This window comes from Thamnophis elegans, chromosome 14, assembly GCF_009769535.1.
Source record: "Thamnophis elegans isolate rThaEle1 chromosome 14, rThaEle1.pri, whole genome shotgun sequence".
NCBI classification, from domain to species: domain Eukaryota; kingdom Metazoa; phylum Chordata; class Lepidosauria; order Squamata; family Colubridae; genus Thamnophis; species Thamnophis elegans.
The window spans coordinates 25,699,070-25,720,740 of record NC_045554.1 but is presented as its reverse complement, the minus strand read 5'-3'; the positions used below and the strand labels follow the sequence as shown (position 1 = coordinate 25,720,740).

The 21,671-nt window shown below is 47.2% G+C and overlaps 1 protein-coding gene across 1 annotated transcript; it reads left to right on the top strand.

Moving 5' to 3' along the window:
- Nucleotides 1–906: 906 nt before the first annotated feature.
- LDHD (lactate dehydrogenase D) lies at nt 907–21,656 on the top strand. The gene is made up of 11 exons (XM_032230771.1): nt 907–1,030; nt 6,399–6,511; nt 7,394–7,535; nt 8,977–9,118; nt 10,049–10,208; nt 11,588–11,787; nt 12,688–12,816; nt 14,883–15,010; nt 16,737–16,827; nt 18,711–18,822; nt 20,662–21,656. Exons 1-11 carry the CDS (start codon nt 971–973, stop codon nt 20,858–20,860), a joined length of 1,476 nt encoding a protein of 491 aa, XP_032086662.1. The 5' UTR covers nt 907–970; the 3' UTR covers nt 20,861–21,656.
- The last annotated feature ends 15 nt before the right edge of the window (nt 21,657–21,671 follow it).

Sequence of the window (21,671 nt, the reverse complement as noted above, 5' to 3'; positions counted from 1 at the left end):
TTGAGCTTGTATTCTGATTGGTTGTCAGACTCCCATGGGGCCATGCTGCGTTTTGAATCCAGGTTTGGTTGAGTTCTCAGATGCCATGTGGGCAGTTGGGTAAAGGGCCAATATTATCATGCCTTAATCCCATTCCCCTGGAGCTGAAGGGGAGAACTCTTTATTATGTAAAGTGGACTAGTTTGGCCTTCTTAATGGCCCATTGACAAAGGAGGGATGGGCAGGAAGCTACAGGGAGCTATTCTGTCTTTTAAAACATGTTTCTTCCTTTTCACATCCAGAGAAATATTCTGCCTTTTCAATATTTCCTAGGATATTGCATTTTTCTGGGAGAGGGCTGGGTGATAATTTCCTACACTATAGACTACTGTTACTATGCAAAAGCAGATCAACATCTTGGCCTCCTCTCCTAGGTTGAGGTCACAAGTGACTTGCAAAAAAGCATCTAAGTTTCTGAAAATGGGTTTGTGGTTGGTTGAACTTTAGCTGAACACGAGGCAGGTGTGAATTTTAAATTTCCTGTTCTTCTACAAGTCTTAAAAGTTATTCCTTCTTTCTGTCTTGCCTCATTTCATGTCTTTCATGTCTCTCTTATGTCCTGCTTTACTTTATGTCCTGCCTCAGGAGAAGAGGAGAAATGTCTTTAAAAGAAAACCCAGAAAATCCAGTTGCCTCCAGAAACAACACCTTTGGGTGTTGGAGGGCGGAGAATCTCTAAGGACTTTTAGGCAGTTTTCTGTTTATGAGATTTGCAAGCGTTTGCAAAGTCCAGGCTGCTTTTGAGCAATGCAATGCAAGGGTTGCACGTTGCAAACATCTTTTTTTTTTTTTTGCACGAGGAAGTCAGGCCAGGGAACGCGTGGGGCTCGCGCAGAGGTTCCCCCTCCGGGCTCCCGGTCCTCCTTAAGCCGCAGCCGGGCTGCACCGCCTCCCTGCCGCCCCTTCCCCTCGGCCCGCCCCGCGGACAGCCATGGCTCTGGGGCGCGCTCTGGGCTGCGCGGCCAGGCGCTTCTCTGCGGCGGCCGCTAAGGTACGCGGGTGGCGGGTACGGATGGCCGGGCACGGTGCCTCTCGGGGAGGGGGGCTTCCAGAGCTCCCGGGTCGAGGGTTGTGGGGGGGATGGCTGTACCCCTTGCACGGGAGAGCCTCCGCCTTGCACGGAGAAAGCTTGCAGGGGTCAGCTGCTGATCTGCTAGCTTTCTGCTCGCTTGTTTACCTGCCTACCTACTTACCTGAGCCAGGTGCTTGATTTTTTTCCCTCGGATTTTTCTGCTCCTCCTGGTTGCAAAGAAAGTCCAGTTGCGTTTGGGCTCCCATTGGCTGGAACGTTAGTTTGTAAATCTGTTGTACTGCATGAGAGCTTTTTGCCTGCCTACCTACCTACGCCAGTTGCTTGCCTCTTTTCTTGGACAAAACGTATTTGATCCACACACACCCCTTCCGGATTTTTCTGCTACTTCTGGTTGCACCAGGTGCATTTGGGCTCCCAGTGGCTGGAACGCCCGTTTGTCCCGTAAGGGAAGTTGAGAGGTTGAAGTTAACTTTGGGTTAGAGCAGAGGTTGGAGAACTGTAGCCCCTTTTATGACTTGTGGACTTCAACTCCCAAAATTCCTCAGCCAGCATGGACTTCCCCAGCATGGACTGGTGGACTTCAACTCCCAGAATGCTCCACCCCACAGGGTGTTGAAGTCTGGCTTATTTTAAAGTAGGCAAGTTTGAAAAACATGGCCCTAAAGCTTCATCAGATGGATTTCTGCCCAGTTCCTATTTAGTTGTTTATAAGATTTATTTATTTATTTTCAAATAGTATTTATTGAATTTTCCAACATTTAAAACACAAAACACAATTTTGCACTTATAACAGCCTTTCCATATCGGTATCAATATCTTTTGTAACCATCCTATTTACAAGAAATTCTATATATCACTATCCTAAGTTATATCTTTATTTAAATGCACTCTATATATTATACTTTTACCGTTTATACCAGTGATGGCGAACCTTTTCGGCATTGAGTGCCGAAGACCATGCCTGTTTTTTGGCCGTTTTCAGGATGGTTTTTGCCCAAAAAACAGCCAAAAAACTCGGCTTGAAAACAGCCCAGAAAATGCCCCCCAAATGGCTTGTTTTGGGGCCGTTTTAAGGACCCTTTACAGGATGTTTTCTGTGCCATTTTTGGGCTGTTTTTAGCCTGGAAAATAGCCCCAAAATGGCCTGAAAAGTGGCCCAGAAAACAACCTGGGTTTTTGGCTGTTTTTCAGGCCATTTTCAGGCCATTTTCCAATGCTCCAGCGCCCGCGAAGACCAGCATGCTGGAAACCAGAAGAGCAGCTGGTAATGGTGCGCATGCCCACACCTCTGGCACATGTGCCATAGGTTCACCCCCACAGGTTTTATATCTTAGGTTTTACATTTACTCTCAAGCCAGGAGTACCATCTATTCCAAATTTGATAATACTCGGTTTCTTCCCTCTCCTTCATTTCCATAGACAGTTGTTCTGACCCCCCCTCCGTACGGTGAGTCATGCCGACACAAGATTACTGTTATACAATTTATTGACAGTAAATTAACACACGGACAAGACTTTGGCAGCAACCCAGACTTCCACAGATAAGAAATACACACCAGAGCTTCTCCAGCTTTAGTATAATAGTTGAGTCCTGCAAAAAGCCTCCTCCCAAAGTCTCTTCTTATATACTCTCTTGGGAGGAGCCTAATCACAACCACCTGGGTCCAATTATCTCCTTTGTCTCCGTAAATGCTGCCGGCGCTTATCCGCCCGTCTCTGCCGGGTATCCAGGACCAATTCCCTCTGTACCTCCTCACTGCTCAAGGGCCTGACCTCTTCACCACTGCTCCAGTGCTTGACGTCAGGAACACACTCCCTTTGGCTTTCACCACTGCTTCATGCCTCAGGCGCCTCTCTGGTGGCCAACCAGCCTCTCTGGTCCCTGCTCGGAGTCTGAACCCTGTCCAGGATCCTCCACATCTTCCAGAGCCAACTCCTAGAGTTCCTCGCTATCGGAGTCTGTTGGCAGCTCCAACAGCTCCTGCTGGGCCACAACAGACAGTCTATCCATTTCTGCACATTCATAGATTTTCCTCTTATAAATAATCGGGTCTGGTGGGGTATCTGCTTGTTTCCAGTTCTGTGTTAAGACAATTCTACTTGCAGTTAATATGTGTAGTGTTATGTATTGTAGTTTTTCCCCCATTTTCCCATCAAAGATTCCCAGGAGAAACAATTCCAGCTTCAACTCTAAACAATTCCAGCTTCAACTCTATCCTCTGTTCAGTTATCTCTTCCAGCCACTTTCTTATCTTGTTTATAAGATTTTTTTAACCCACTTCAGGTATAAGTCACTTGGGGAAGTTGACAACAAGCCAGTGCAGAAATAAGTAGATACGTACACAATGCGATAAATCACAACTACGTTCAATTATAGGTAGTCTGCTACTTACAATCACAGTTGTGAGCAGAATTTCGGTTGGTAAGCAAGGTAATTGCTAAGCAAACCATGCCTGATTTTCAACCTTTTTTTTTGCCGTGGTTGTTAAGCAAATCACTGGAACAACTGCTGTTGTTAAGTGAATCATATAGTTGTTAAGCTTCCCCCATTGACTTTGCTTGCCAGACCTGGGATGCTGCAACCATCCTAAATTCATGCCAGTTGCCAAGCACCCGAATTTTGATCATGTGACTGTGGGGATGGTTGTAAGTCAGAGGATCGGTCATAAATCACTTTTTTCAGTGCTTTGAAGGATCAGTAAATGAGGGGCTATAAGTCCAGGACTACATATATTAACAATTGTATTTTTAATAACTCTGGTGTTAAAGAGCCTCCTGAACACTCAGGCTTTGACTAGCTCCCAAAAGAGTTGGGCTTCCAGAAGAGAAGGGGAGCCCCCACATAGAGAGAGCCCCGATTTTTGCTTTCTCAAAGTTGCTAGCAAGATGAAGGGGACAGCCCTCTGTACATGCACAGGGGCACACTCTGTTCCTCCAGACCGGCGTTTTTCCTCGGAAGGGAAATCCAGCTTTGGTATGTGGGGGTCTTCGGAGGACATTCTCCATTGATTCAGATGAGGCAGGGCAGGTTCTGTGGGGGACAACAAGCCACTTTTCTCCTTTTCCAGCCAGATTTGGGTGTCACAATAGATCTTCGCAATAGATCTAGCCTACAGCTGCAGTGCAGACAAGAGTAGGTCTACAAGAGATCCAGCCTGTAACCGTCTGAGCCCGGCAAACTGGGTGTCTGATGCCGATCAGAAGGAGAGATCTACTAGATCTCCAGTCTCCCCCCCCCCTTCCTTAGAGATCCTGACCAGAGGCGTTGCTGCTGGGTTTTATTTGGGACTGAAGCTATTTCTGTGGCCTGACCTCTAAAGCTACGCAGGGCCAGGCCTGGTTAATATTAGAATGGGAATCCGCTAGAGAGGGCCTGGAAAGGGAAAAGTCATCTGGTTCCCAAGGACATTGTAAGGGGAGATCCACAGATCCACCAGGAGTTGAGCTCCAATGGACAGAGGCTTTCGGAATAGAATAGGAATTAGGGATAGGATAGAATGTAATTAGAATGGGATGGGATGGAATGGAACAGGAAGAATAATGCAGAATAGAGTGGAGTAAGAATAGAATACAATAGAAATAATAGTAGAGTAGAGTAAGAATAGAATAGAATTCAGAATAGAATAGAGAATAATAGAATAGAATAGAGAATAGAACAGAATGCAGAGTAGAGTAGAATAGAATAGAAATAGTAGAATAGAGTAAATAGAATAGAATGGAATTTAGAATAGAGAAGAATAGAATAGAGAATAGAATGCAGAGTAGAGTAGAATAGAATAGAATTTAGAATAGAATAGGGAATAATAGAATAGAAAAGAATAGAATAGAGAATAGAATGCAGAGTAGAGTAAAGTAGAATAGAATAGAATAGAGAAGAATGGAATAGAATAGAGAAGAATGGAATAGAATGCAGAGTAGAATAGAATAGAATTTAGAATAAAATAGAGAATAGAACGCAGAATAAAGTAGAATAGAATAGAGAAGAATAGAATAGAATAGAGAAGAATAGAATAGAATAGAGAAGAATAGAATAGAGAATAGAATGCAGAGTAGAATAGAATAAAATAGAGTAGAATTTAGAATAGAATAGGGAATAATAGAATAGAATAGAATAGAATAGAATAGAGAATAGAATGCAGAGTAGAGTAAAGTAGAATAGAATAGAGAAGAATAGAATAGAATAGAGAAGAATGGAATAGAATAGAGAATAGAATGCAGAGTAGAATAGAATAGAATTTAGAATAGAATAGAGAAGAATAGAAAGAGAAGAATAGAATAGAAAGATAATAGAATGCAGAGTAGAGTAAAGTAGAATAGAATAGAGAAGAATAGAATAGAGAATAGAATGTAGAGTAGAGTAGAATAGAATAAAATAGAATAGAATTTAGAATAGAATAGGGAATAATAGAATAGAAAAGAATAGAGTAGAGAATAGAATGCAGAGTAGAGTAAAGTAGAATAGAATAGAGAAGAATAGAATAGAATAGAGAAGAATGGAATAGAATAGAGAATAGAATGCAGAGTAGAATAGAATAGAATTTAGAATAGAATAGAGAAGAATAGAAAGAGAAGAATAGAATAGAAAGATAATAGAATGCAGAGTAGAGTAAAGTAGAATAGAATAGAGAAGAATAGAATAGAGAATAGAATGTAGAGTAGAGTAGAATAGAATAAAATAGAATAGAATTTAGAATAGAATAGGGAATAATAGAATAGAAAAGAATAGAGTAGAGAATAGAATGCAGAGTAGAGTAAAGTAGAATAGAATAGAGAAGAATAGAATAGAGAATAATGGAATAGAATAGAGAATAGAATGCAGAGTAGAGTAGAATAGAATAGAGAATAGAATGCAGAGTAAAGTAGAATAGAATAGAGAAGAATAGAATAGAGAATAATGGAGTGGAGTGGAACAGAGAATAGAGCTGGGAGGGACTTTGGAGGTGGTTTAATCCAGCCCCCAGGTCAAGCAGGAGAACCTGTACTATTTCAGATAAGTGGTTGTCCAGTATCTTCTTAAAATCCTCCCATGATTCCCCACAATTTTGAAGGCAAGCTGGATAATTGTCCTCCCTGTTAGGAATTTTTAATTCCTAATTAAAAATTGGGGTTGGGGTCTGTTTTAGTGCCTCAGATAAAATTGGTGCAAAACAGAAAGAAAGGAAAGGATGAAGGCTTTGTGGGTCAGCTGAACCCATGGCTGGGAAGGAGGTGCTCACGGGGAATAATATAATGTCGACTTGCCACTGCTTCATTTGCGACAGCCACAGACAAATTCTGGCTTCCATCTTGTGTCATGATCTCCATGTGGCCTCTTTTCCTTCCCCAGGAGTGGCTGACAGAGGATTTCCTCAATTCCCTCAGAGCGATTGTGGGAGGGCCCAATGTGTCCACAGCCACCGTTGTCCGTGAGCAACATGGGCAGGACGAGTCTATGCACAGGTATGTCTTCTCCATCGGGAGGCCAGGAAATGCCCCTGCTGCCAGAACATTTTCAGACCTCTGAGATGCTCACAATGTTCCTTGCGAGCTTCTGCTCTCTTTCTCCTCATCTGGAATAGGAATATTCTTTAGTGGCCAAGTGTGTTTGGACACACAATTTGTCTGCAGCGTGTGAGCTCTCAGTGCATGCACACAACAAAGTAGTAAGTCATAGATCATAGTCATAGATCTGTTGTCTCCTGCTTGGTCCTCCGTGGATGTTGAGAAAATGGGAAACCCCAGACGTTTGAAATAATTTGGGGCTATATTTGTGCTACGGTGGCACAGTGGTTAGTGCGCAGTACGGCAGGCTACTTCTGCTGCATGCCAGCTGCCTGCAATTTGGCAGTTCGAATCTCACCAGGCACAAGGTTGACTCAGCCTTCCCACCTTCCATAGTGAAATGATTGTAGTCTTTGACTTACAACAGTTCATTTAGTGACGGTTCCAAGTTACGACGGCACTGAAAAAAGTGACTTAGGATGGCTTTTCACACTTACAACTGTTGCAGCATTTCCATAGTCAGGTGATCAAAATTCAGACGCTTGGCCACTGACTCATATTTATGACGGCTGCTGTGTCCTGGGGGTAGGGGGTGTCACAGGAACCCCTTTTGCAACCTTCTGACAAGCAAAGTCCACGGGAAAGCCAGATTCACTTAACAACCGTGTTACTAACTTAACAACTGAAAGTGATTCACTTAACAAGAGAAGCAAGAGAAGTTGTAAAATGGCGTAAAACTCACTTCACAAACGTCTCACTTGACAACAGAAATGTTGGCCTCAGATATGGTCATAAGTCGAGGACTCCCATAATGGAAGCTTGCTATGTCCCTCCCTCTAGGAACTGCCCCCCGGATGCTGTCGTCTGGCCCCAGAGTGTGGAGCAAGTCAGCTTGCTGGCAGCGACGTGCTACGACCGAGGGGTTCCAGTCATCCCCTTCGGGACGGGCACAGGGCTGGAAGGCGGCGTCACTGCCATACAGGTAAGAACCAGAGGATCTGCGGCCAGAGCAGAGGCTGGCCTGGTCCCTGCAGAGCAGTGGTGGGTTGCAGGAGGTATGCCCCAGTACGGGTGTACCGGAGCCTGCCCAGAGCACTGGATACCGTTCTGGTACGGTGCTCCGCAGGGCTCACCTATCTGCCTGAGCTCCTTACCGGTCTTTTAAGTCTTCAGCGCTTCCATGCACACGCACACAGCGCCTGTGCGATGCTCCGCTGAGCAGCTGCAGTGTCACAGAGGCTCACGGAAGCGGTAAGACGCATGCACGCCCCCATGTGGACGATGCCGGGCCTGTTCCAACTGTACCGGTTGGAACGGGATCTGGAACCCGCCACTGCTGCAGAGGCTTAATCCTGCTTGGGATCTGGCCGGAGTCTTAACTGGAGGTTGCTCTAATTCTGCTGGACCGCTGGGCCTGGGTCTGCTAAATCTACTTGGTCTACATTTAAATCAGGGTGGATTTTTTTCCCCAGTGTTGGTTGGTGGGACCTTCTGAGCTTTGGTTGGTCAGCTGGGAGCAACCCAATTTTAATTCAAAATGGAGCTGGAAGGGCCCTTGGAGGTCTTCTAGTCCAACCCCCTGCTCAAGAGGAGAACTTAGACCAGGGATGGTGAACTTTTTGGCACCATGCCCAAACTGGAAGTTGTGTGCCGGAGTGCTGGAGACCCAAAGACTTGGCTGTTTGGGGGGCTGTTTTTGGCCCAAATAATGGCCCCAAATGGCCTGCTTTGGGGCATTTGGGGGGCATTTTCAGGCCATTTTCTGGGCCATTTTCAGGCCATTTTCTGGCACTCCGGAACCTGCAAAGACCATCTAGCCAGCGCATTGGAAACCAGAAGAGCAGCTGAGAATGGCACACATGTCCACAGACAGGGCTCTGCATGCCATCTCTGGCACGCGTGCCACAGGTTTTGCTATCACAGACCATTTCAGACAAGTGGCTGCCCAGTCTGTCCACATGACCAGGAGATTTCATGGCTGCAGCCTAGAATAGGAATCTGTAGGAGCGTTAAGAGAATAACGGAGTCTATGGAAGGGACCTTAGAGGTCTTCTAGTCCAAACCCCCAGCTCAGGCAGGAGGTTTCATTTTAAGAAACTTTACCTGTATGGAAGTGATAGGAACCCTGGTGGTGCGATGCCTAGAAGGGAGCATTGCAGGCTAATTCTGCCGACTGCCAGCAGTTCGATCCTGACCGGCTCAAGGTTGACTCCACTTTCCACCCTTCTGAGGGCGGTAAAATGAGGACCCAGGTTGTGGGAGGAAATATGCAAATAAGGCTGACATTATTCCCATATACAGTGCTGTGAAGTGCTATAGGGCTAGTTTACAAGTCTAAGGGTTATTGCTGTTGCTGCATCTTTGTAATTTGGGTCTTGGAGTTGTGTGAACTCTGCCTGTGCTTCCCCCCCCCCCCCCCCCAGGGAGGTGTGTGTGTCAACCTGACGAAAATGGACCAAATTTCTGAGCTTAACCCTGAAGATTTCACGGTCGCTGTCGAGGCAGGAGTGACGCGGAAGGCGCTGAACAAATACTTGCGTGGGAACGGCCTGTGGTTCCCTGTCGGTACGGCAACTTGGAGACAGGTGGAGGGGAGGCGTCAGTGGGTCAAGGTTTGGGGGGGCTTCCCCCAGCAAGGTTGGGAGGGGTTGTGTCAGTGTTCCTGTCGAGGTGCTCCAGCTGAGGCTCAGGCAGGGCCCCTGGGGGAAGGGTCTAGATTTTAGATTCATAAGAGTTGGAAGGGACCTTGGAGGTCATCTAGTCCAACCCCCTGCCCAAGCAGGAGGCCCGACACCATTTCTAACAAATGGCTATCCAGTCTCTTCTTGAAAGCTTCCAATGATGAAGCTCCCAAAACCTCTGAAAGGAACTCCTGTTTCATTTAATATAAAATAACAGAGTTGGAAGGGACCGTGGAGGTCATCTAGTCCAACCCCCCACCCAAGCAGGAGACCCTACACCATTTCTGACAGATGGCAGTCCAGTCTCTTCTTGAAAGTTTCCAGGGATGAAGCTCCCGCAACTTCTTTAGGCAACTTCTGTTCCATTGGTTGATTCTTAAATCTCTCCTTGGTCAGTTTCCATCCGTTATTCCTTGTCTGGCCTTTGGGTGCTTTGGAGAATAGCTTGACCCCTCCTCTCTGTGGTAGCCCCTCAAGTATTGGAAGATGCTCTCCTGTCTCCCCGGGTCCTTCTCTTCCCTAGACTAGCCAGGCCCAGTTCCTGCAACCATTCATCTTATGTTTTAGCCTCCAGTCCCCTCATCACCTTGGTTGCTCTTCTCTTCTCTCTTTCTAGAGTATCAACATCTTCTTTACAGTGTGGTGACCAAAACTGGATGCAGTACTCTAGGTGTAGTTTTACTAAGGCTTTATAGAGTGGTCTTGATACCTCCCTTGATCTTGACCCAAGAATTGGCGTAAGGCTCCTGCAGTTGATGGTCGGTGGGTGAGGGGCTTAGGTTCTTTCTCACTTTGCTGTTCCCTTCCTCCTCAGACCCCGGGGCCGATGCCTCGCTCTGTGGCATGGTGGCCACTGCAGCCTCCGGGACGAATGCGGTGCGCTATGGCACCATGCGCCAGAATGTCCTCAACTTACAGGTGGTCCTGCCAGATGGGAGAGTCCTGTACACAGCCGGGCAGAATCGGCGGCCCAGGTATCCCCTCCTTTCCCTCTTTCTTTCCCCCTTGGGTCACAGCTGGGGGGGGGACAGGCAGGGGACGCTGAAGGCTGAGGTCTTCTGGTGAGCTTGTGCTCTCGTCTTCCAAAGGTGCCCCTTCTGTGGTGCCCCTCAGAGATGCTTTGCCCTCTATCGTTCCCAGCATGATGATCTTCTCCAGGGAATCCTTCCTCCTTCTCCTTAGGTGGCCATTGAGTTTCCTCTTCAGGATCTGGCCTCCTAAAGAGCAGTCAGGGTTGATCTCCTCTAGGACTGACCGATTGGATGGGCTTGCAGTCCAAGGGACTCACAGGAGTCTTCTCCAGCACCAGAGCTCAAAGGCCTCAATTTCATGATAGTGAGAATAATTAATCAATGGAAAGGTTTGCCGTCAAAAGTTGATGTCCCCTTCTTCTTTTGCCCTCCATTGTTCCCAGCATGAGGCTGTTCTCCAGGGAGTCCTTCTTCCTTCTCATCAGGTGGCCAAAGTCTTTGAGTTTCCTCTTCAGGATCTGACCTTCTAAAAAGCAGTCAGGGTTGATCTCCTCTAGGACTGACCAGTTTGATGGCCTTGCAGTCCAAGGGACTCTCAGGAGTCTTCTCCAGCACCAGACTTCAAAGGCCTCTGTCAGCCTCTATCTTGCATGCTTGCTCTTGGCTGCCATAGGAGTGGGGAGGGTGGGGGCTCATGGTATTTGGGAGGAGAAAAGTGCTGGTTGAGATATTCTCGAAAAAGGGAGTTTTGTTCTCGCCATCTTCTGCACATGCTGATGGCTTGTGTTTGGGTTTGGTCAAGGTTAATTGTCTCTGCATACCAACGGAATAAGGCTACCTGAAGATGCGCCCCCCTCCTATGACACCTTTGGGAGTTGGAGATTGGACATTGGGTTGGGGTAACGGGGGGGGGATTTGGGTAAATGTTTGATGTGTGCAAGTTCATGTTTTTTTGCTTCAGATCTTGCTTCGCTTTCGCTGTTTTCATTTCATATCCAGTAAAAGTACCTTTATCTCTATCCAAACGGAGTTGGGGGGTTTTCTTTCTTGGAGACTGAATGAGGCCGGCCTGACATTCTCAATTCTTTTGTGCTCAGCCTCACTTATGGTCCATCTTTCACAGCCACACATTGAAACTGGGAAAACCCTAGCCTTGACTAGAGGCACTTTGGTTGGCAGGGGGACGCAGAAGAGGTTGGCTATTTTCCTTGCCTTTTCCATGCACGTCCATCAGCTCTAGCCCTCCTTCCCCTTTGGAGATCAGCAAAGCTGAGTGAGTTGTGGTCACCCAGCCAGGGGTCTCTCACCAATGCAAAGCTGAATGCATGGAAGGTGGGCTGGGTTGGTTCTCAGAGCTCACCAGGTTCTCCCTTCCTCTACAGGAAGAGCTCTGCTGGATACCACCTAACAGGGCTGTTTGTGGGCTCGGAGGGGACTCTGGGGTTCATCACCCAGGCTACACTGAGACTCCATGGTATTCCCGAGGCCACCGTGGCGGCCATCTGTGCCTTCCCCAACATCCAAGCAGCCGTGGACAGCACTGTGCAGGTTCTCCAAGCTGGGCTCCCCATTGCCCGCATTGGTGAGTAGGACTCCAGTTGTTCATGGCGGAGGGGAACTGGGAGGGTGGAGGCAGAGGAATAGCAACAGCAGCACATATCTACCGCTTCATGGTGCTTTACAGCCCTTTCTAAGCCTCTTGCCCCCAACAATCTGGGTCCTTAGTTCACCCACCTCAGAAGGATGAGAGGCTGAGTCAACCTTGAGCCTGGCGAGAATCGAACTGCTGGCAGTCGGCAGAGTTTGCCTGCAATATTGCATTCTAATCACAAGGAAGGAAGGAAGGAAGGAAGAAAGGAAAGGAAGGAAAGGAACGAAGGAAAGAAGAAAAGGAAGGAAGGAAGGAAGGAAGGAAGGGAAGAAAGGAAGGAAGGAAGGGAAAGAAGGAAGGGAAGAAAGGAAGGAAGGGAGGGAAGGAAGGAAGAAAGGAAGGAAGGAAAGGAAGGAAGGGAAGGAAAGGAGGGAAACCAAGGAAGTCCATCCAAGGGACTCACCGGAGTCTTCTCCAGCATCCCAGTTCAAAGGCCTTAATTCTTTGGTGCTCAGCCTTCCTTACGGTCCAGCTTTCAGCTATGAGAGACCCCCCAAAAGGCCTTACAATCCCATCCTGAAGTTCTGACGGTCACCCCCTTCTACTGTCAAGGGACCGCACTTCAGAAACTTGGCACAACCAGCCTGCAGTCATGCCCGCTTACCGTGTCCCACAGTCATGTAATCCAAGGTGGTTAATGACCATGCCGACTCACTTAATGACTGCCATAAAAACACCAGGTCTGTGTCACGTGACCTAACTTAAAAACCCTTGCAACTTGCAACTATAATGGGCAGACTCTGAGGCGGTCGTAAGTCGAGGACTACCCAGGCCGTGCAGTTCAAAAACTGCCTTGTAGCCCAGGTTGGCTGGGACTTTCTTCTTCCGCAGAGTTCCTGGATGAGGTGATGATGGGTGCCTGTAACCGCTACAGTGGCCTGAGCTATGCAGAACTGCCCACCCTCTTCCTGGAGTTCCATGGCACTCAGCAGAGTGTGGAGGAGCAAGTAGGAGCCACAGGTACGTCCCACGTATCGGGACCGGGGTGGGAGTGGGGGCATATGGCTGGACCATGACTTGGTTTGCACAATGCATGAAATTCTCCTCTTTGGTTGGGTAGGCTTAGCGATGTGGCTGAATTCACCTCTATGTAGGGCTGGGCAATGCATGGACCCATAGATAGTCCTGTGTTCTGACCCCTCTCGTCCCACACCAACACAAACTCTGAGCCAAAGATAAGTTACAGCATTTAATTAACAGACCGACAGGTCCTTGGCAGCAAACGGGCACAGACAAGCTGGGCAGCAATCCAGCCTCCCAAGCTTACAAAAAATGTTCTCCAACATTCGTTCCTGTGTTGACTTCTGCAAGAGGGGCGTGTGCACAAGCAGTCCTCTTATAGTCTGGAGAGGAGCCTAATGACCACCAGCTGAGTGCAGTTACCTCCTATAACTGCGCAACTGTTCCTGACGCCTAGTGCATCGATGGCGTGCATCCAGGAACAACTCACTGCTGGCGTCCGGCTCACTCTCCTTTGTCTCCTCCCCACTGATCCAAAGCTCAGGTGCCTCCTGGTGGCCAACCAGCCTCTCTGCGCCCTGCTCGGAGTCGGAACCCTGTCCAGGGTCCTCCACATCTTCCAGAGCCGACTCAGAGGGCCCCTCGCTGTCGGAGTCTGGTGGCAGCTCCAACGGCTCCTGCTGGGCCACAACAGTCCTGTATATCATCTTCTTTTAACGACCACAAAATCCCTTGAAGGCTGGAGTCTGGGCAACTGAATGGAGCTGAGTGTTTACTGGCCGGATGCCCGTCCTGTCACCGACGTGGAGTTATATTCAGCAGAAATACTCTCATCATGCCCAGAGAGAGAAATATCTGCCTCTACCCAGGATCGAACTCATAGCCTCTTGATTGTGAGATGAGAGCTCCCCCTCTTGGCCACCACACCACTCATAGGTAGTCCTGTATATGTAGTCCTTGACTTACGGCCTCAATTGAGCCTTCTGTTGCTAAGCAAGACAGATAGTAAGTGAATATTTTATCCCATTTTAGGATCTTTCTTGCCACCGTTGTTAAGTGAATCCTAGCAGTGAAAACGATGAACTAAAAGTTAATTAACAATCCTGACAGTGGGACTAACTAACCAGTCGCCTTTGGAAGTTTGGGAGCTCCATCCCTGGAGGTGTTTAAGAAGACTTGCCTGGGATGGTCTAGGCCAGCAAAGCTGGCTGAGGAACTCTGGGAATTGAAGTCCACAGGTCTTAAAGTTGCCAAGGTTGGAGACCATTGGTCTAGAGTCTCCTGCTTGAGCCGGGGGCTGGACTAGAAGACCTCCAAGGTCCCTTCCAGCTTTCTTCTGAATGATGGATTAAATCACTGCAGTTGTTGAAGTTAGTAGCTTAATTATTAAGTGAATCTCACTTTCTGCCTGACTGCTCATAAAAGGTGATCAAATGATCCTGCGCATGTCATAATTGTTGTAAATATGAGTCATAAAACCCACCTTTTATGACCTCTGACAAGCAAAGTCAAAGGGAGAAGTCAACTTCGCTTAACAACCGCAGTTCGGAATCAATCATTCAAAACAAGAGATAGAAGGGACCTTGGAGGTCTTCTAGTCCAACCCCCTGCTCAAGTAGGAGATCCTATATAGCAGGGGTGTCCAAACCTGGGAACTTTTAAGACTTGTGGACTTCAAGTCCCAGAATTCCCCAGCCAGCATGGACCTCCCCAGCATGGAGTGGTGGACTTCAACTCCCAGAAGGCTGGCTGGGGAATTCTGGGAGTTGAAGTCCACAAGTCTTAAAGTTCTCAAGTTTGGACACCCCTATTATATACCATTTACCTAGCGTCCAAATTTCGATCATGTGACCATACTGCAAGTGGCCATCACTGTCATAAAGGTCACAGGTCACTTTTTTCAGTGCCGTTGTAGCTTTGAACGGGCACAAAATGAAATGGCTGTACGTCAAGGACTACCTGTAGGATACAGTAGATCAGGGTGGCATCGCCCTATAAACCCAAATCCATCGGACCAGACTGTTTTGGTGGCAGAAGTGGGGTTTCATGCAAGTCTCCCTCTGCAGAGGCGATTGTGCAGTCCAATGGAGGCTCGGACTTTGCGTGGGCCCGGGAGCCGGAGTCCCGTGGACGGCTTTGGGCAGCTCGACACGATGCTTGGTACGCAGCTTTGGCTCTTCGTCCTGGCAAAAAGGTGAGCTGGAGGGCAGCCAGGTTATCTTGAAAGAACAGTCCCCCCTACTTTGCAGTTTGACTCACTTTTCTGAGCGATCCCATAGACCTATTAGATCTCACAGGTTAGGTCTCCTCCGGATTCCATCCGCTAGCCAATGTCGGCTGGCGATCCCCTGGGGGAGAGCCTTCTCTGTTGCAGCTCCAGCCCTCTGGAATGATCTCCCCGTCGAGATCCGGACCCTTATTACCCTCCCGGCCTTCCGCAAAGCCACCAAGTCCTGGCTGCTCCAGCAGGCCGGGGGGCTTGTGAAACATCCAGCCCCACGGAAATTGTGAATGTTGCAGTTTTTGTTTTAAAGTGTTGTCTTTGTCCAGTTTTCCCCTTCCCTTGTCTATTGTAAGCCGCCCGGAGTCCTTGGGGAGTGGGCGGCATACAAGACAAATAAATACAATACAATACAATACGATCTAGAGTGATCTCCTTGCCCTGTACTTTCCATAATCCCAGTTCTGAGTTTCATAACTAATGAATGATGTGAGTCTATAGCAGTGTTTCTGAACCGTACACTTAGGCAAGAAAAACCAAAAGGACACTTATAGATTGGGTGAAACCAGGCTTAATAGCAGTGACTGGGGGAGGGATCTTGGAGGCTTAGTGGACAACCAGCTAAATATGAGCAAGCAGTGTGCAGTGACAGCCAAAAAAGCCAATGCAGTACTAAATTGCCTTAACAGGGGGATACAATCAAGATCAAGAGACATTAATACCACTCTTTAAAGCCTTAGTAAGACCACACCTAGAGTACTGCATCCAGTTTGGGTCACCACACTATAAAAAAAGATATGGAGACTCTAGAAAGAGTGCAGAGAAGAGCAACCAGGGTGATTAGGGGAGGCAAAAACACGATGAATTGTTGCAGGAACTGGGCATGGTTGGTCTAGTGAAGTGAAGGACCAGGGGAGACAGGAGAGCATCTTCCAATATTTAAGGAGTTGCCTTCAGAAGTTATGGGGGCTTCATCACTGGAGGCTTTCAAGAAGAGATTAGACTGCCTTCTGTCAGAAATAGCATAGGGTCTGCTTGGGCAGGGGGTTGGACTAGATGACCTACAAGGTCCCTTCCAACTCTGTTAATCTGAATCTATCTAAAATCATCAAAAGCCTGGAGGCTAAAACATGAAGAATGGTAGCAGGAGCCGGGCATGGCTAGTCTAGTGAAGAGAAGGACCAGGGGAGAGAGGTTAGAAGTCTTCCCATATTTGAGGGGCTGCCACAGAGAGGAGGAGAGTCAAGCTGTTTTCCAAAGCACCCGAAGGCCAGACAAGGAATAACGGATGGAAACTGATCAAAGAGATTTTCAACCTAGAAATAAGGAGGCATTTTCTGACAGTGAGAGCAATCAACCGATGGAACAGAAGTTGCCTTCGGAAGTCATGGGAGCTTCATCACTGGAGGCTTTCAAGAAAAGACTGGACTGCCCTCTGTCAGAAATGGTGTAGGGTCTCCTGCTTGGGCAGGGGGTTGGACTAGATGGCCTCCAAGTTCACTTCCAATTCTGTTAATCTGTTATTAATCTGTTATTATTATAACCTCATCCACTGGAAAATGTGTGTCAACTGCCAGAATTCCCCAGCCACAGCACGGTTCTCAGGAATTCTGGGAGTTGACGTCCAAGCACCTTCATGTGGCTGAGGCGCAGAAACACCGCTCTAATGCAACCTTTTACCCTTCCCCCCTTTCCCCAGGGCTACTCCACAGATGTGTGTGTCCCCCTCTCGCGCCTTCCTGAGGTCCTGCTAGAAACCAAGAAAGATTTGCTGGACTCCAACCTTACAGGTGAGCTGCACATGGTTGGACACCTTAGTCATGAGGCTGTTCGGTGGTCCAGCCCAGGAGATGAGGAAATTGGCCAGTCCCTCATCCCCACAAATTGTGGGGCCAATGCCAGACCCATGGGATGGAGTGCTTTCATCCGAATGATGAGAGGGACATTGTGCTGTCCCTTTTGTAAATGCATCACAACACATGAAACGAAGGTTGCGGTATGGGAGTCTTTGGTGTCAGCGTTCCAAATATCATGCAGAATTAAATCAGAGACCAAGGCAAAACTATCCTTAAAGTTCCAATTTAATAAGACAGACATGTTGGCACATTGCTATGGAATCCCAATACTGGAAATGACATCAGAATTCCACCCAGTTAAAAGTTTCTCACCAGTGGCAGTCCAGTCTATTCTTGAAAGCCTCCAATGATTCAGCTCCCACAACCTCTGAAGGTAACTTCTGTTCCATGGGTCAGGAAATTTATCCTTATTTCCAGGTTGAATCTCTCCTTGATCAGCTTCCATCCATTGTTCCTTGTCTGGCCTTCAGGTGCTTTGGAAAACAGCTTGACCTTCTTCCTTTCTGTGGCAGCCCCTCAAATATTGGAAGATGCTCTCCTGTCTTCTCTTCTAATTCTCTTCACTAGATTAGCCAGCCCCAGTTCTTGCAACTGTTCATTGTATGTTTTAGCCTCCAGCCCCCTAATCATCCTGGTTGCTCTTCTCTGCACTCTTTCTAGAGTCTCAACATCTTTTTTATAGTGTGATGACCAAAACTGGATGCAGGATTCTAAGTGTAGTATTATTAAGGCTTTATAGAATGGTATTGGTACATCCCTTGATCTTGATTGTTAATCATTTAAATACTTGTCCAATAATAGTCTACATTGAGCTGAAGGAAACTAAGACTTCTGCTGAGCTGCTGTTTTCAGGTATTTTTCCACTTTTGGAACCATCCTGGCGGCTTGCATCTCTGAATTCTAAAAAACCACTGGGAGAAATTCCTCTTGAAACACCTCCTTGGGAATGTGAGAATCTAGAGAGATGACAAACAGCTAGGCAGACATTTATGTAGTGACAGGCAGAATTCTTAACAGATGTTTCAACCATAAAGCTCTCCAACTCAGGAGAACTGCAACTCCTTTGAAAAACATTCTAAAGAAAATTACCTTTCATTCGCTTAAATCAGGGTTGGGGAACGATGGCCCTTTTATGACTTGTGAACTTCAACTTCCAGAATTCATGAGCCAGCCAGGAATTCTGGGTGTTGAAGTCTACACGTCATAAAGGGGGCCAGAGTTAAACAAAGGCAAGCTTGAAACAAACCGTATTCCTCTCGGCTGCATAGAAGTCATTCTCAATTGGTGTCATTTTAGAAATAATTAACAGAATCTGGGTTTGCACAACGTACTCCGCTCTAAAGCCAGGTTAAGCGAAAGTCAGTTGCACCTTAACAGGTTTTCTCCAAATAAATAAGATGGTATTGTGGCTAAACCTGGCTGGGATCACACGATCACACAACTACTTCATCCTGGCCAGTGAGAGCTTCAGTTGGAAGGTGGATTAGTCCAGAAGTCTCCAACCTTGGCTACATTAAGCCTGACGGACTTCAACTCCCAGAATTCCCCAGCTGCCACATAAAAAACCTGGTTAAAGTCAGTTTTATGGCTTTTACAACTTAAGGCCATATTAGGCAGGCTTCATTGTGGTTGTAACTCGAAGACTACCTGAAATCTTAGATCAGTTGGCCAAGTTCTAGTCTGGTAGAATGAGTGCTTGGGTGTCTTCCAGATGAGAAGGGCGTCCTCTTTGATTTGCAAAATGATGGGGGCTGTAGTCCCAAAGAGTATGTTAGAGAAGGTCGAAACGAGGGATGTTGTCCCTTTCATGTCTCTAGGTCCCCTTGTCGGCCATGTTGGGGACGGCAACTTCCATTGCCTGCTGGTTCTTGATCCTGAAGACGTTGAAGAAAAGGAGAAGGTGGCGGAGTTTGCCAAACGACTGGGCAGGTAGGCTGGGGTGGGGAGGGAGTATCCTTTTGTGGGGTGGACGAAAGAGCCCTTGCCCACACAGGCTGGACAACAGAAAAGGAGCCTTCAAGGCCTTGTGGACAGGGATAGCACTTCCAGTCCATGTTGGGAGAAGGCACAAGGAATTTAGAAAAAAAATCTTGGGAGTGGGCTTTGATTCTCCAATCTGGAGAAAGGGAGAAGAGTGGGAAACTCAGAATGCAAGAACGTCTGCAAGAAAAGGACCAAGCTCAGAGAACACCAAGAACCCCCACAGTCGTAGTCCTCCTCCTCCTCTCCACAAATCCTTCTCCCTTCTAGACCTGATGATGTTCCCTAGTTAGGTCATGAAACATCTGCAAGAAAAGGACCAAGCTCAGACAGCACCAAAGAACCCCACAGTCTTCCTCTTCCCCCTCTTCTTCTCCTCCTCTCCACCAATCCCTTGATTTTGTCTAAGGTGGTGAGAAAGAAACCTTGTCAAGTGTTCAAGGTTCTCTAATTCTGTTTTGTTATAATAAAGGAAACTTACTGGAATTTCTGCCATGTCTGCTTGAGCAGGCCTACCTGGGAGGGGTAGTGTGCAGTGGTGGGATTCAAACAATTTACCAACCAGTTCTCTGCCCTAATGACCAGCTGGGTAGGCGGGGCTCGGTGGTCATGTGATCATGAGGGCGTGGCCAAATCAATGTCACTCAGGTCGATGGGCACTTCGCCTTAGTTGTTACAATGGTAATAAGAGTTAACTGGAGAGGCAGTTTCTGTAAGCAGAGCAACAAAGATGAGGCTAGAAATAACACTAGAATGTTTCCTTCCTGCCTTCCTTACAGGATTAGCCCTGTAAAGTGGGAAAAAACAAAAGATTTCTTCCAACAACCGGTTCTCCGAACTGCTTAGAAAGTTACCAACTGGTTCTCCCGAATAGGTGGGAACTGGCTGAATCCCACCACTGGTAGTGTGTCCGTTTTTAAAGGTGCTCCCAGTTCCTCTCTTAGGCCAACGAAGTTAAGGTGGGCTCGGCAGCCTTTCTTTCTCTTTCACCTTTTTGAGGCAGAGTCCTCTTTCCTCCAAAAGTGCTTAGCCGCTTGCGCGTATTTTCTCCAAGTCCCGTTTGATATTCCTTCATTCCCCCCCCCCCCCCCGCTGAAGATTTTAGGCATAAAATGTCTTCCGGGTGAAGAATAGTCTCCTAAGAGAATGAATATATTCAAGAAGGGAGGAGGGAAGGAGGGAGAGAGGGGGAAAGAAAAAGAGAAAAAAGGGAAGGGAAGGCAGGAAACAAAAAGGGAGAAAGGAAGGGAGAGAAGAGAAATTAGATATATAGATAGATGATGGCTATAATAATAGGATGGATGGATGGATGGATGGATGGATGGATGTAGATATGGATAGGGATAGAGATATGGATAGAGAAGGATAAAGATAGAGAGGAAGGGAGAGAGGAGGGAGGGATAAAGAAAAGGGGGGAATAGAGAGGGAGGGATAGAGAGAGGGGAGATAGAGAGAAGAGAGGAAGGGATAGAGAGGGAGAAAAGGGAGGGAGAAAGAGAGGGAGAGAGAGGGAGGGAGAGGGGGGGATAAAGAAGGAGAGAGAGGGGGAGAGATATCCCGTTTGATATCCCTTCCTCCCCCTATATCTATATCTAGATATAGGGGGAGGAAGGGAAAGAGAAAAATAACATTACAAAAGTTTTTCTTTTTTATTGTTGCTAAATGTAATATTTTCAAAAGCAGAAAAGAAATGAGAGGGGGGGGGGGATGCCCAGTTCCTTTCCTTCACGTACCTTGCAAGTGAGATTTGGGATGTGCATTTTGATCTCTTTTGCCACTTTTCTCCAGGAGGGCCTTGGCAGTGGGTGGCACCTGCACGGGGGAGCATGGCATCGGCCTGGGCAAGCGTCAACTTTTGCGCGAGGAAGTAGGGGAAGTGGCCCTCTCCACCATGTGGCAGATCAAGGTGGCCTTGGATCCCAAAAACCTCATGAACCCTGGAAAGGTGCTCGAACCTCCGCAAGGCCTGGCTGGGAGAGGCTCCTGAATTTCTTTTCCTTGCCGAGAAGTCCGGAGTGAGGCGTCTTCGCTTTTATCTCCTCGCTCCAGCAGGGTCAGAAATGCAGGTGTTAACCAAAGTGGTTCTCCAGAGGTGCCCACAGCAAAGACTTCTTCACCTCCTCTGCTGACTGGATTCTATATCATACTAAACTATGTTTAATTCTAGCCTGCTGAATAAACCACAGTTGGTTCAAAGGACATGATAACTCAAAGCCAAGTAAGTGACATAATGGTTCAGCAAAACTCTATACACCTCTGTTTCCCAATCTCGGCAACTTTAAGCTGCATGGACTTCAATTCCCAAAATTCCCCAGCTGGCATTAAGATGCATGGACTTCAACTGGCCGAATTCTTCAGCCAACATGCTTTAAAATACATGGACTTCAATTCTCAGAATTCCCCAGCTGGCATTCTTTTAAGATGCATGGACTTCAACTCCCAGAATTCTTCAACTGGCATTCAAGATGCGTGGACTTCAACTCCCAGAATTCTTCAGCCGACATGCATTAAGATACATGGCCTTTAATTCAAGATGCGTGGACAAGATGCTGGCTGGGGAATTCTGGGAGTTGAAGTCCAGGTATCTTAATGTTGACAGGAAACACTGCTTGAACACTCCACCCACCTGTCCGCTTCCTTTGAATTTTTACACACTTGAAAAAGGTGAGCTAGGATTGGCAGCCATCCCTCTGATAAGAAGAGTAAGCATACAGAACTTGGCAATTGTCTGAATTTGTCTTACAGATCTATATTAAAATTAATGCTGTGCGTTTGTGTGGGGAGAGCTGCAGCCATGT

Excerpts from the sequence above, each read along its gene's own strand:
- LDHD (XM_032230771.1), top strand. The coding sequence starts at position 971 with ATGGCTCTGGGGCGCGCTCTGGGCTGCGCGGCCAGGCGCTTCTCTGCG. Across the intron at positions 11,788-12,687 it reads GCTCCCCATTGCCCGCATTG|AGTTCCTGGATGAGGTGATG; the intron begins GTGAGTAGGACT and ends CTTCTTCCGCAG. Across the intron at positions 15,011-16,736 it reads CTCTTCGTCCTGGCAAAAAG|GGCTACTCCACAGATGTGTG; the intron begins GTGAGCTGGAGG and ends CCCTTTCCCCAG.